We start from the raw sequence: 14,405 nt of genomic DNA, 5'->3' as shown, positions 1-14,405 counted from the left end.
TGGGGCCAGCCAGCCAACCACCTATGGCTCCGACCCCTAGCTGGGCCAGCCCCTGATTGCGCCCCCAACCCCAATCAGGGGCGGGCCGACCATCCAACCATCTGTGGTCCCTCCCCCCGGCTGGCCCCATCCCCAATCGCCCCCCCCCATCAGGGGCAAGCCAGCTGGCCAACCTCCCACGTCCCTCCCCCCCACCCCCAGGCACCCGGCTTGATGGCCCCGATTGGGGTGGGCTGGCCAGACCCCACCCATTCACAAATTTGTGCACTGGGCCTCTAGTTTTCTTATGAATTAAAATAATTAGGTAAGTACATTGGAGATATTTTTAGGGATTATTGTGGCACTGATCACTGGGTGAAAATGGAATATATTGACTGGGATAAGCTTGATAAAAACTATGTTTCATTTCAGTACAACTATTTTAAAACAAGAAAAGTGTCATTGTTGTCTACTACCAAGTCTTTTAGAGAAGACACAGATGGACATGGCAGGCTATAATAGAATCTAAACTTTAACCAACACATAATATCTATTCCCCCCCCCCCACAGAATCTCTCACTCCGTCATTTTCAAAACACTTGACTTTATTAAGGAGTTTACACACAATATTGAAAGCTTAGTGGTATTATTAAATAATCAGTTTTCTTCAAACTATCAGTATGTTTCCAATGCTTTTCAATAATTATCTTGAACACTGCATATCTTGAACTTATCTTGAATCTTCTGGTAGTCTGGCACAACTTCTTTTCACTGCAGATCTTAATGAAACTCCTTGGGTTTTTCTTGAAATAGTTTTGATTTGTTTCCTGTGTCTCTATTTTGTTCACCTAACTTGTATTTCTTGGCCATTGTTACAAGCGCTTCTGGGATACTTTGATTTGATCTTTCCAGAATTTTAATCAATTCAGGGGCAGTCTTCCAATCATTTTTCGTCATAAGAGTAATGGACGTGCCAGTCTTCCCTGCTCTTCCAGTACGCCCTACTCTGTGTACGTATTCTTCAATGTTTCTTGGGAAATCATAATTGTACACATGTGTGATATCATCAACATCAAGACCTCGGGATGCTAAGTCAGTAGAAATCAGTATTTTCACATTTCCACTTCTAAAGTCATCTAATGCCTGCTCACGGTCACTCTGTTCTCTGTTTCCATGCAAGCATTGTACAGACAGGCCTTGGACACTTAAATCGCTGGATAAGTCATCAGCAACAATTTTTCTACTGACAAACACGATGACTTTGTCTTTGGGTGACAGGCTGCGTAGGAATTCTTTTATAAGAGATCGCTTTTCTTCCTCTGTGGTAACAATTATAGTTTGCTTCACTGTATTTACAGCAACTAGATCCAGAGTACCAACATAAACGATCATAGGCTCTTTCAAATAAGTTTGTGAAAGGCGACGAATGGCATCTGGCCAAGTTGCACTTGTCATCATCATTTGCCGATCTGGGCGCACATCTAATAAAATCTTCATTATCTGAGGTTGAAATCCCATGTCTAGCATCTTATCAGCTTCGTCTAAGACTAAGTAGGTTATGCTTCTAAGGTTGACAAAATTATTCATTTGCAGATCATTCAGTCGCCCAGGAGTTGCAATAATGATGTCTATGTCTTTGGCAACGTCTTTTATTTGTTGTTGTCTACTTCCACCACCGTATATACAAATACTTTTAAGATTTTTATATGCATACTTAGAACATTCATTTCCTATCTGGAGAGCTAATTCTCTAGTCGGTGTAAGGACTAGCATGCCGGGACCATTCCTCTGTTCTCTGGGTGTTGGTTGAGAACTGATGTGAATAAGCCCAGGCAATAAATAAGACAAAGTTTTGCCTGTGCCAGTTTGGGCGACTCCTACAAGATCTATCCCTTGTAGAACAATTGGCCACACCTGTGATTGAATTGGCGTTGGCTTTTGAAACCCTGCTTTTTGAATGTTTTTCATTATTTCAGGATAATTCTGGAAAGCGTCCTCAAATTTAATCGTTGGGTTGGGGATAGACCGTTTTTCACCATCTTTCAAATCATCACAAATTATATTGAAGTGTTCCTTCCTCCAAAGGTCTGCCTGCATTTGAGACAGAGAACTTGTTGCTTTGGATTCTATGTAAAAGTCTTTTTTAATTGGTGCTAAGTCTTCCCATCTTCTTTTCTCCCAGTCTGTCACTCTTGCCTTAATTCGATCCCAGTCTATCAATGGTCGAACTTCTCTAACAGTGTTATCTGTGGTTAAGTCTCTTGCAACAGCTGGTTGGGTTGCAACATTACTAACAGTGCATTCTGAATATTGGTAGTTGCTTCCTTGTCTTTCAACAATAGCCTCTATAATTGCTTTGGCCTTTGCTTGCATATCCTTGCTGCCAAAAATGTTTACGTCTGCTTCGGAATCACCCTGTACCGGTATGATCTGTATTTTCGTGTTTGTCGTACTCTGAATGTCTCTTATTTTTGATCCGCCATGACCAATCACTGTACCAACCAGACCTTTTTTTATTTTAAAAACCAGAGGAGGGCCTTGGGGGCCAGGAGCCCTAGGCTCCAGGTGGCTGGAGGAGCTGCCCCAGCTCTGGCCTCTGCCACCTCTTCCTCCCCTGCCATCTCTGTAGGCCCTGCCAGCCCTGGGATCCCTTAGTTTTGGCTCTGCCCACTTCTGCTTTGGGGCCCAGGCCATTGCTACATGGTAGAATTGGTACAGACTTATCGCCTACCACCAGTTGGGAGATGTGGCCTCAGGTCTCTTTCTCTTCAGGCTCTGGAGAAACAGACCATACTGACTTGTAGATAGGTAGTTATATACCCGTTACCTAGGGAAACATTTAATGTGATGTCACAGAGGGATGGCCTGACCAATCACAGGCTTGGGACTAGGGTGAGGTAAGCTGGTATCTCTGAAGCAAATTTAAAGTGACACTCACTCTCAGAGGTTGAGCCTATAGGCCTTTACAGGACCTTGAGAGTGAGTGTTTCTGCACCAAGGGTGTCATAGGTGCCTCCATTGCTCACTTCATTCTAATTTTAGCTCAGTTTGGGAGCAGATTTGAAGCAAGCCATGAACTTTTCCTCATAGTTTTGGTTTTTGTGTTGTTTTTTTTTTAAATAAATCAATTATTTCCACAGGAAGAAATATAGTGGATTTGTTTGTTTCCTTAGATCCTTCTTCTTTTGCAAGTTACATCTTCCTGGCATTTTTCTCTCTTCAGCAAAAGTTGAAGTTGCACAGAATAGGTTTGATTCTCCTTGTATCCTTGTATATGTAAGGACCAGTGTCAAATCCCCTTAAGGTTTCTGTTCATCAGGGTTAAATTCCTAGTTTTGTAAAATATTTCTTTTCTTTTCTTTTCTTCTTCTTTTTTTTTTTTTTTTTTTTGGCTGTAGGCCTGTCATATATGGCTTTCATTATGTTGAGGTATGATCCTTCTACTCCCGCCGTGCTGAGAGTTTTTATCAAAAATGGGTGTTGGATTTTGTCAAATGCTTTTTCTGCATCAATTGATATGACCATGTGGTTTTTCTCTTTCAGTTTGTTTATGTGATGTATCACGTTTATTGATTTGCGGATATTGTACCATCCTTGCATCCCTGGGATAAATCCTACTTGGTCATGGTGTATGATCTTTCTGATGTACTGCTGGATGCTATTTGCTAAGATTTTGTTGAGGATTTTGGCATCTATGTTCATGAGGGATATTGGCCTGTAATTCTCTTTCATTGTGTTGTCTTTACCTGGTTTTGGTATTAGGGTGATGCTGGCTTCATAGAATGAGCTTGGAAATGTTCCTTCCTCTTGAAGTTTTTGTAGTAGTCTGAGGAGGATAGGTTTTAGTTCTTCCTTGAATGTTTGGTAAAACTCCCCTGTGAAGCCGTCTGGTCCTGGGCTTTTGTTTGCTGGAAGCTTTTTGATGACTGCTTCAATTTCTTCCATAGTTATTGGCCTATTGAGAATTTTAGCTTCTTCCTGATTGAGTTTTGGAATATTGTATTTTTCTAGGAATTTGTCCATTTCCTCCAGGTTGTCTAGTTTGTTGGAGTAGAGCTGTCCATAGTATTTTTTAACAATCATTTGTATTTCTGTGGGGTCTGTTGTTTTTTCGCCTCTATCGTTTCTGATTTTGTTTATTTGGGTCCTCTCTCTTTGCTTCTTGGTGAGTCTGGCTAGAGGTTTGTCAATTTTGTTTATCCTTTCAAAGAACCAGCTCTTGGTTTCATTGATTTTCTGTATTGTTTTTTTGGTCTCTATGTCATTTATTTCTGCTCTAATCTTTATTATCTCCTTCCTTCTGCTCACTCTGGCGTTTTCTTGTTGCTGTCTTTCTAATTCTTTGAGTTGTAGAGTTAGATGATTTACTACCATTTTTTCTTGTTTTTTGAGATAGGCCTGTAGAGCTATAAACTTCCCTCTCAGGACTGCTTTCATTCTGTCCCATAGGTTTTGGATTGTTGTGTTTTCATTGTCATTAGTTTCCAGGATGTTTTTGATTTCTTCTTTGATCTCATTGTTAACCCAGTCAATATTTAATAACATGCTTCCAAGTTTTGAGTGAGTATTTGGGGTTGTTTTTATTGTAGTTTATTTCGAATATTATGCCATCGTGGTATGAGAAGATGCTTTTTATGATTTCAATCTTCTTGAATTTGGGGAGACTTTGCTTGTGATTCAACATATGCTCTATTTTTGAATATGTCCCATGAGCATCAGAGTGGAATGTATATTCCGTGGCTTTGGGGTGAAGTGTTCTGAAGATGTCTATTAAGTCCATCTGATCTAGTGAGTCATCTAGGATTGCTGTTTCTTTGCTGATTGTTTGTCTAGAGGACTTATCCAGTGATGTCAGTGGTGTATTAAAGTCCCCTACTATGATTGCATTGTTGTCGATCTCTCCTTTGATATCTTCCAGGAGTTTTTTTATGAATTTGGGTGCTCCTGCATTGGGTGCATATATGTTTACCAGAGTTATATCTTCTTGTTGTATTGATCCCTTTAGTATTATGAAGTGCCCTTCCTTATCTCTTGTTATGGCCTTCACTTTGAGGTCTATTTTTTCTGATATAAGTATTGCTACCCCAGCTTTCTTTTCCTTTCCATTTGCCTGAAAGATAGTTTTCCATCCCTTCACTTTCAGTCTGTGTGAGTCCCTTCTAATGAGGTGGGTCTCTTTTAGACAGCAGATGTATGGGTCATGTTTTTTTATCCATTCATCCACTCGATGTCTTTTGGTTGGAGCATTTAGTCCATTTACGTTTAAGGTTATTATTGAAAGGTACTTGTTTGTAGCCATTTCTTTTTTTGTGTGGCTTTTTTATTTCTGAGATTTTTATTTCTTCTTTTTACACCAGTCCTTTTAGCATTTCTTTCATTGCTGGCTTGGTGGTGATAAACTCCCTTAGCCTTTTTTTGTCTGTGAAGATTCTTATTTCACCTTTAAGTTTGAATGATAGCCTTGCTAGATAGAGTATTCTTGGATTCAGTCGTTTGCTTTGCATCACTTTGTAAATTTCCGTCCATTATTTTCTGGCCTGATGTGTTTCTGTTGAGAAATCATTTGATAATCTAATGGGAGATCCCTTGTATGTAACTTTCCGTCTCTCTCTGGCAGCCTGTAAGATTCTCTCTTTGTCCTGAACATTTGCCATGGTAATTATGCTGTGTCTCGGTGTGGGTCTTTTCGGGTTCACCTTGTTTGGGACTCTCTGGGCTTGTGTGACTTTTTTCTTCCCCACCTCTGGGAAGTTTTCTGATATTATTTCTTCGAATAGGTTTTCTAATCCTTGTTCATCTTTCTGTTGTTCTGGCACCCCTATTATTCGTATGTTGTTTCATTTCATGTTGTCCCAAAGCTCCCTTAGGCTCTCCTCCTGTCTTTTGATTTTTTTCTCCAATTGCAGTACATTTTCGGTGTGTTTTGCTTCCTTGTCCTCTAATTCACTAATTTGGTCCTCCGCTTCTCCTAGTCTACTGTTGATACTTTCCATGGTGTTTTTTATTGCAGCTATATCACTCTTCATTTCTTCTTGGGTCTTACTTAAGTTGTTGATTTTGTCATCTGATTCTTCTAGCTTCTTCCATATGTTATTGATTTTTTCATCTGTTTCTTCTTGCTTCTTGCATAGGTAGTTGACTTTTTCATCTGTTTCTTCTTGCTTCTTGCAGAAGTTGTTGATTTTTTCCTCCATCCGGTTTATGCACTCTAGGACCCTTATTCTGAGTTCTTTTTCTCTCATGTTGCATGCCTCTGTATCACTCAGCTGCTTTACTGGCGAGTCGTCCTTCTCTTTCCTTTGGCGGTTTCTTTGTCTACCCATGTTTGATCTCACTGACATATCTAGACATTGAGTCTTTCAGTGGCTGCTCCCTGGGTGGCAGTGACTCCTTGGTCTGTGGTTCCTCTTCGGGCGGTTTTGGTAGCAGCTGCTCCTCAGTTGGCAGCAGCTCCTCTGGTGGGTGCTGTTCACAGCTGTGGTGGCTCTTCTGGCTGGTGGGGGGAGGTTTCACGTACAGCTGCTGTTCCACAGACAGAGGGTGTGGTGCTCAGGAGGCTGCTGTTGCTTGGATCGGCTGCGTTGATTTAAAGGCACAAAATACGACACAAGGCACCACGTACCAGGCACTATACACAAATATATTCATTACATTAATAACCCCAAATAAAGGTGACCACCCGAATTAAGAGAATTAGGGGATAAGGAAGAAGGAAGAGAAAAAGATAAAAGAGAAAAAAGAAAAGAAAAATAGGGACCAAAAAAAGGAATGCAAAAATGAAATTGGGAAAAGGAGGGGGGAAAATAAAAGTGAGAAAAGAAAAGAAGAAAAAAAAAGAGTGAAAAGAGAGAATGAAGTGGAAGAGGGGAAGAGACTTTTTATATGAGGAGAATACTCCTATAGAACCGCCACTAATCCCAACAAATTCCAGCAACAGCTCCCTGGAGATGAATGTGAACTAGAAACAACCAATAATATAACGATGAAAATAGAATGGAGAACACTAATCCCAAAATAAAATAAAGAGAAAATAAAATGGCACTTTAAAAAATGGTAAAATGGTAGCAGTAATAATACTGGTTAAAAATAAGAAGGTAGTAATTAAAAGGGTAAAATCACGTGATGGAAAAAGAAGAAGAAAAAAAAGAAGAAGAAAAAAAGAAAAAAAATTGGTTTCTTAGTTAAAAGGTGAAAAAAGAAAAAAAAATTTGCAGTAGTGAAGGTCCTTCAGTTCTTCTATTCTTCAGTCTGGCTCGCCTTAGTCCTGCCAGGTATTCAGGAGAGTGTTGAATTTCCCTGTGATACACTGTTCCTCTGTGTTGTAAACCACAGTCCTTATTTTAAAGCAGGCCGTATTTGTTTCCCAGACTGCCTTATTTTGTGTTTAACAAAGAGTCAGTTTGTGGGTCAGCCCCTGGGTGGCAGTGTTCTGGGGTTGGCCTCTGAGGCTATAGGGCTTCTCCCACTTAAAACTGATTCGGGGAGGTCAACTATCCAGAGCTGATTCCTTAATAGTTACCTGCTCTGTGTTGTTGCTGGGATTGAAAATCCCTCTATAGGCCAGACCCTGTTAACTCCCAGGGACTGATCAGATTATTTTAATCCTTGATCTTGTTCAGGGTGGAATCTGGGTGTGGCTGTGCTCCTAGCTTGGGGGCTGGGCGGAGGAGTCTCACTCTCTGGAGAGAATGGCTGCCCCAGTCCTGGGCTCAGGGGTGTCTCAGCATTCAATTCGCTGCTACCTCTCCCGGCCCCCCTTCTCTCCTCAGTCTCTCCCCAGATTCCACTCCTCCGCACACTCTCCCTCTCTTCAGCACAGGTGAGTTTCTGTATCCGAAATGTCCCATGAACAGGATTCAGTGAAAACAAACAAACAAACGCCGGCCGCGAAAACGGAGAAGGCTTGGTTTCTGTAAGCTGTTCTCTTACCGGCACTGCATGGTCTGGTCGGCTCTTCAGGCTGCCCCCTTTAGGCTCAGTCCTCCGTGGTCACAGAACCCAGCTCTCAAATCCCCCGGCTGTGCCAGGAATCCCGAGGATCTCCTTTCCCCAGTCAGGGGCTGTGCCTGTCCCAAAGGACGCAGCTGTCTGCCACATGGTCTCCCTCCGACCCTCTGGGCTCAGAGGTCTGGCAAACTTTCCTGCCCAAATCCCTGTTTTTTTTTTACCTTTCCAGGGGAGTTCTGCCCTTCCCGGCTGCAAACTGTCTCACCAGCTGAGCAATTTCGCCAATTCGGGGTGGGTGTTATTAGTTTCAGCTGCTCACTCCATTTGCTCCGGGACACGACCTGGGACGCCTCTGCCTATATTGCCGCCATCTTCCGTCCGCAAATGATAGATTTTTAATGAAAACTAAAATTGCTCCTATGAGGTAACTGCAGGCCAGAGACACAGGGAAGTCAGTGGTGTGATTCAGAGTCCAGAGACCAGAGAACTTGGGAGCTGAGGATGCGAAGCTCCAGTCCAGGGAAGAAGATGAGATGAGTTGTAGTTTTAATTTTCATTTCTCTAATTGCCAGAGACCCGTGTATACTTTAGATGTTTACTACTTTTATATGTGTCCATAAACAATATATAATCTTTTCTTGTTTAAAATGAACATAAATGGTGCCATGCCATATAAATTCTTTTGATTTTTTTCCTCATTATGTAGTGAAATTTAATAAAGCTGATTTATATATACAGATTAATTCATTTGAAATTGCTGAATAGCATGCCATTATATGACTCTGTGGCAATTTATTCTTTACCCTAGGGATAGGCACATAGGTTATTTGTAGGCTTTTTCTATTATAAACAATGGTGCATGAATATTCCTATACACCTCTCTTTGTTCATGTGTACAGGAATTTCTCTAAGGCATATACAGGACTGTTATTCAAAGGCAATACATCAATATGACCAAGCTAATTATTTGCAGCATATGTTTATTCTGGTTGGTTGGTACCTCTGATAGCAGTTACTAAATATTTCTAATATCACCCCTGGATACATACTTCACCTTCAATAGATATTACCAAACAGCTCTTAAAAGTGGTTCAATCCATTTACACTCCCCACTAGTAGTTTCATACATGCATTCCTATTTCCCCGTAATTGATATTGTTAGACTTTTTTTCTACTGGTCTGATGAGTGTGACATGGTATCTTATTTGAATGTGCAGTTTCCTGATTACTAGTCAGGTGAAACATTGTCAGTTTATCAGCCATTCAGAACTCTTCTTTTGTAAATTGCCTGTTCATAGCTTTTACTCCACTTTCTATAGGGCCACCTATCCTTTTCTATTTGATTTGCAAGTGTCCTGCATTGATTCTGCATATTAATCCTTTGTCGATTATAAGGGTTGCTAGTGTCTTCTTGCCATCTGTGCCTTATGTTTCACTTTCTTTATGGTGTCACTCTACAGAATAGCATCATTTCTGTTTTGTTGTGTTGTGTGTTTTTGCTCTCTGTATTTTGATAAACCAATTAAGTGCTCAACGTCTCCACTTACAAATTTATAAGAGAAGGGCAATAATGCCTTCTTCACAAGATTGTTACAGATAAAAATAATGAGGTAATAAATGTACCAGGCAATATTTAATAAATAGTCGTTTTCTTCCTGTGGCCCTCCCCTCAAACAGAAGAAGAAACAAAAGCCCACTGATATGCAATTATCTTCACTGAGCTACAATGGGGCAAAGAAGAAATCCCATAGATACTTAAACAGAATGATGAGTTGACTGGATTTTATAACTCACTAAATAAATAGTTATTGAACCCTTTCTCTATGCTAGGCATAGAATTAGAATGGGATGCAAAACAGACCAAGGTTTGTCTAAATCAGTGGTTCTCAACCTTCCTAATGCTGCGACCCTTTAATACAGTTCCTCATGTTGTGGTGACCCCCAATTTCATTGTTACAAATTGAACATAATTAAAGCATAGTGATGAATCACAAAAACAATATGTAATTATATATGTGTTTTCCGATGGTCTTAGGCAAACCCTGTGAAAGGGTCATTTGACCCCAAAGGGGTCGCGACCCACAGGTTGAGAACCGCTGGTCTAAAGGGACAAGGACAACAAGCAAAAGAAGTATTCTTTCCTATAATGTCAGGATGAATAAAACTAACAAAGTTTAGATTACAAACATAAGGGGTACAACTTCAGATTGGGTGTCCAGAAAAGTCCTAGCATGGAGGCAATTGGAGCAGAAATGCAGAATTAAGAAAAGGAGCCATGTGAAGGAAGTATGTGCGAAGACCTTGAGGCCCTAGCATACTTGTCAATCAAGGAGAACAAGGACAGTGTGAGGAAGGGAAATAGCAAACAAAAGAATGATAGAAGAGGCAACCAGGGACCTGATAATGACCTTGGAGGGCACGATTAAAATTCTGAATTACTTCCTAAGTGCGATGGAATGTCCCAGGAGGGTTTTGACCAGAGAAATGACATAAGTTATGTTTAAAAGAATCCATCCAACTACAGGATGAAGAAAAGGCTGTAGGTGTACAGGAGGAGAAATGGGGAGGCTGTAGGACTGTCCTTGCTGCATGGAAGCTTTATGTAGCCATTCTGATATGTTCCCAGGACTCATAAAAAATAAGATACTCTGCACTGAAATCTCAAACGCAGCAAATGGCATTATTTCGATTTACTATTATTAGACAATCCATGTTTAAGGCAGAACCCGGCAAAAGATGAAAGCGATTAAGAAGTACAAATCGCCAGTTATAAAAGCAGCCATGGGGATGTAAAAAGCAGCACCTGGGATACAGTCAGTAATATTGCAATAATTATGTATGGTGCTAGATGGGTAACAGACTTACTGGGGGAATCGCCTCATATATCGAATCACTATGTTGCATACCTGAAACTAATACAATATTGTATGACAACTGTGATTGAAAAATACAAATTTAAAAAGGGGTAGAAAGAAGTAGTGGCAAAAACAAAAATAATAGTGCTGAACCTGTTTACCTCTCATTTGCACAGGCCAGTTTATGCATCTTTCTTTGGCTCAAAGAAACCAAGGTCTTTTTAGGACAGTGGATTGAAAAGTGTTGACTTCCCTGGGTAAAAGCAGTATTTTTCCCATGATTATTTTTTGGGCATTATTACTTGCTGATATGGAGAGGTCATATCTCACTTTCCCTCTCAAGATATGCTGCCTATCTGATAACGAATTTTCCCTATCCTGCCTCACTCTCCAAGGTGTTCTAATTGATTTTTCTCCCTGTTGTTTGGAATTTAAAGCGATTTAATTAATGGGTTTCTTTTACACAAATAGAAAAACTCAGCATGACCAAAGTCAGAGTGGTCAACTGCTCAGCTCTTCCCTGCCGCCCAGCTGTGACACCTTACTAGGTCTGACCCCCCAACCTGGCTGCCACTGCACCGTCACTTCACATCATGTTCACAAAGTTTCTGCTTCTGCATTAAAACCACTTCTTTTTACTAAAATTTTTAATGTCAACATTATTGTAGGTGTCCCTCCACACCCCCCGCTTTGCCCACCTCCACCCACCCCTGCCTCCCCTTTCATTTCTTAAGAAATTATTTGCCGAGCATATCTTCTCAAACTTTCATATGAAAATAAATAACCTAGGGATCTTATTAAAATGCAGATTTGAATTTAGTAGATCTGGGCCAAGGCCCAGGATTTCCCAGGAGATGCTTATGCTGGTTATCTGAGTACCATGCTTCAGTAGCACGGTCCTAGGTTTAAGGCAACCACAGCTTTAAACATTATTAAAATATATATGCGGTATATACTACTTGTGGATAAAGAAGGGTCAAATGACTTGGGTAGCAAGTAGCACCATGATTTTAGTTTTTAGAGCAGGGAGGGTTCAAGTCTAAACTTTCAAGTCGAAAATTTGAAAACGTGCCTATGCATAGTATGCATACTAATTTACCATTTTACATCAATAACCTAAATAGTGATTTCCCCTATAAAATAAGATCCTTTTAGTAAAGGAGAATTTATTATTTGTTTTTCTTGGACTTTCTTCAAGGTCAATAGCTCACAGTGTTGAATGTGTCAAACCCTCAGCCCTGGTTCTCAAAGTATACTCTCAGGTCCAGCAGCATCAGAATCACCTGGAAACTTTTCGAAATTCCAAACTGCAGGCCCCACCCTGAACCTACCGAATCAGAAATGCTATTCATAGGGCACAATTATCTGTATTTGAACAAACCCTCCAAGTGATTCTGAATTTTGAGAATTACTGCTCTACCAGACTAGTTCCTTTATCTCCATTTCTAGATAAATAGCATTCCTATTATTTTATTAAATGCATATGACAGGTTAAAAATTTAACTCCCATAAACTTCATCTTAATAGCGCTTTGCACATGTAATAAATAAATACAAACTTGGCATAAGGGGGGGAAATGCGTATAATTTTCCCCACAACTTACAATAGACCTGCCTTCTTTGCTAATGCAACTATTAGCTATTCAGTTCATGAAGAAGGTAACCCAAAATGTGACACAGACATTAGCATTTTAAATTTTAGGCAATTTATAGCAAGCAGCAAGCTCTCTGGAGGCCAGCTTCATATTGCTTTGAGGGCCACTTCTCAATTTCTTATACAAAGAATATCTAGGCATTGTTCTTTTCTCATCTCAAAGTTTATTCCTCCTGGGAAGAATCCATTTGAATCATCCCTTCCAAATAATTGACTATTTATATGCAGCTATTACTGGCAAACTCTACCCTCTTGAGGGCCACTAACCATGCCTAGGCCTGATTCTGGGACACTTTTATGATGAAATGTCACTAGAAGATGAGACTCTAACTATGGAACAACTCCACGATGGTTTTCTTAAATCTCTTATGGAAATATGCCATAGAGGGCCACACATGGGTCCACTTCAGTCCTGGGCCCTACAAAAAATACTCCTCAGAAGTAATTGGTAAATTCTAATAAATTTCTAAGTGAGACAGTTCCCCTGAGTTTCCATCATCACATTTAGTACTGGCAGTTGCCCTGGAAGTAGCTAAAAATAGATTCATGTCATCATTTAGGATTAGAATCTGTAACATTTCCACATCAAATGTACTTCATAAATCAAAAATATCTCTGCCCTGCATTTTAATCTGAACTTTTTTGAGAAGTTATATTTCATGTCCTCAATTTTGTTCACCTTTTACATTATGTTTTAATATTTTAACTAATATGTAACTAATCATTTTAAAGCTACACCTTTAATCTCCTTAGAAATGACAAATTAAATAATCTAACATAAGGAGTAAATTAACCACTTTTATAAGGACCTATTGTTAATGAATAAGTTAAACAATATTAATAAACTTGTGATAATTTTATGTATCAACTTGCCTGTGCCACAGTGCCCATTTGATCAAACATTATTCTAGATGTTTCTGTGAAGGTGATACTTATTATTTATTTATTTACTTATTTATAATTTTTATTGTTGAAAGTTCTACATATGTGTCCTTTTTCTCCCATTGACCTCTCCCCATCTGCTCCCAACCCCCAGCACATCCTCTTACCCTCCCCCCTAGTGTCTGTGTCCATTGGTCATGCTCATATGCATGGATACAAGTCCTTTGGTTGACCTCTTACACCCCCCCGACCCTCCCCTGCCTTCCCTCTGAGGTTTGAAGGTCTGTTTGATGCTTCTATTTCTCTGGATCTATTTTTGTTCATCAGTTTATGTCGTTCATTATATTCCACAAATGAGTGCGATCATGTGATAGTTATCTTTCTCTGACTGGCTTATTTCGCTTAGCATAATGCTCTCTATGTCCATCCATGTTGTTGCAAATGGCAAGAGTTCTTTCTTGTTTACAGCAGCATAGTATTCCATTGTGTAGATGTGCCAAGGTTTTGTAATCAGCTCATCTGCTGATGGGCACTTAGGCTGGTTCCAAATCTTAGCTGTTATAAATTGTGCTGCTATGAACATAGGGGTCATATATTCTTTCTGATTTCTTGGGATATATTCCAAGAAGTGGGATTACTGGGTCAAATGGGAATTTCATTTTTATTTTTTTGAGGAAACTCCATACTGTTTTCCACAGTGGCTGAACCAGTCTGCATTCCCATCAGCAATGTATGAGGGTTCCTTTTTCTCCACATCCTCTCCAGCACTTGTCCTTTGTTGATTTGTTGATGATAGCCATTCTGACAAGTGTAAGATGGTACCTTATTGTCATTTTGATTTGCATCTCTCAGATGATTAGTGACTTTGAGCCTGTTTTCATATGTCTTTTAAAAAGCTTCTGCACAGCAAAAGAAACCATCAATAAAACAACAAGAGAGCCCACTGCATGGGAGAACATATTTGCCAATGTTACATGTGATAAGGGTTTAATCTCCAAAATTTATAGGGAACTCATACACCTTAACAAAAGGAAAATAAAAAATCCAATGAAAAAATGGGCAAAGGACCTAAATAGACACTTTTCTAAA

At 39.9% G+C, this 14,405-nt stretch overlaps 1 protein-coding gene across 1 annotated transcript; it reads right to left on the bottom strand.

The window, feature by feature from the left end:
• Positions 1–759: 759 nt before the first annotated feature.
• Positions 760–2,673, bottom strand: LOC118653347 (probable ATP-dependent RNA helicase DDX53). The gene has a single exon (XM_036304073.1). It carries the CDS (start codon positions 2,671–2,673, stop codon positions 760–762), a length of 1,914 nt encoding a protein of 637 aa, XP_036159966.1.
• Between the last annotated feature and the right edge of the window lie 11,732 nt (positions 2,674–14,405).

This window comes from Myotis myotis, unplaced genomic scaffold, assembly GCF_014108235.1.
Source record: "Myotis myotis isolate mMyoMyo1 unplaced genomic scaffold, mMyoMyo1.p scaffold_m19_p_4, whole genome shotgun sequence".
Classification (NCBI taxonomy): domain Eukaryota; kingdom Metazoa; phylum Chordata; class Mammalia; order Chiroptera; family Vespertilionidae; genus Myotis; species Myotis myotis.
The sequence above is the reverse complement of the archived record's forward strand: the minus strand, read 5'-3'. Positions and strand labels throughout refer to the sequence as shown.

Excerpts from the sequence above, each read along its gene's own strand:
- LOC118653347 (XM_036304073.1), bottom strand. The coding sequence starts at position 2,673 with ATGGCCTGGGCCCCAAAGCAGAAGTGGGCAGAGCCAAAACTAAGGGAT.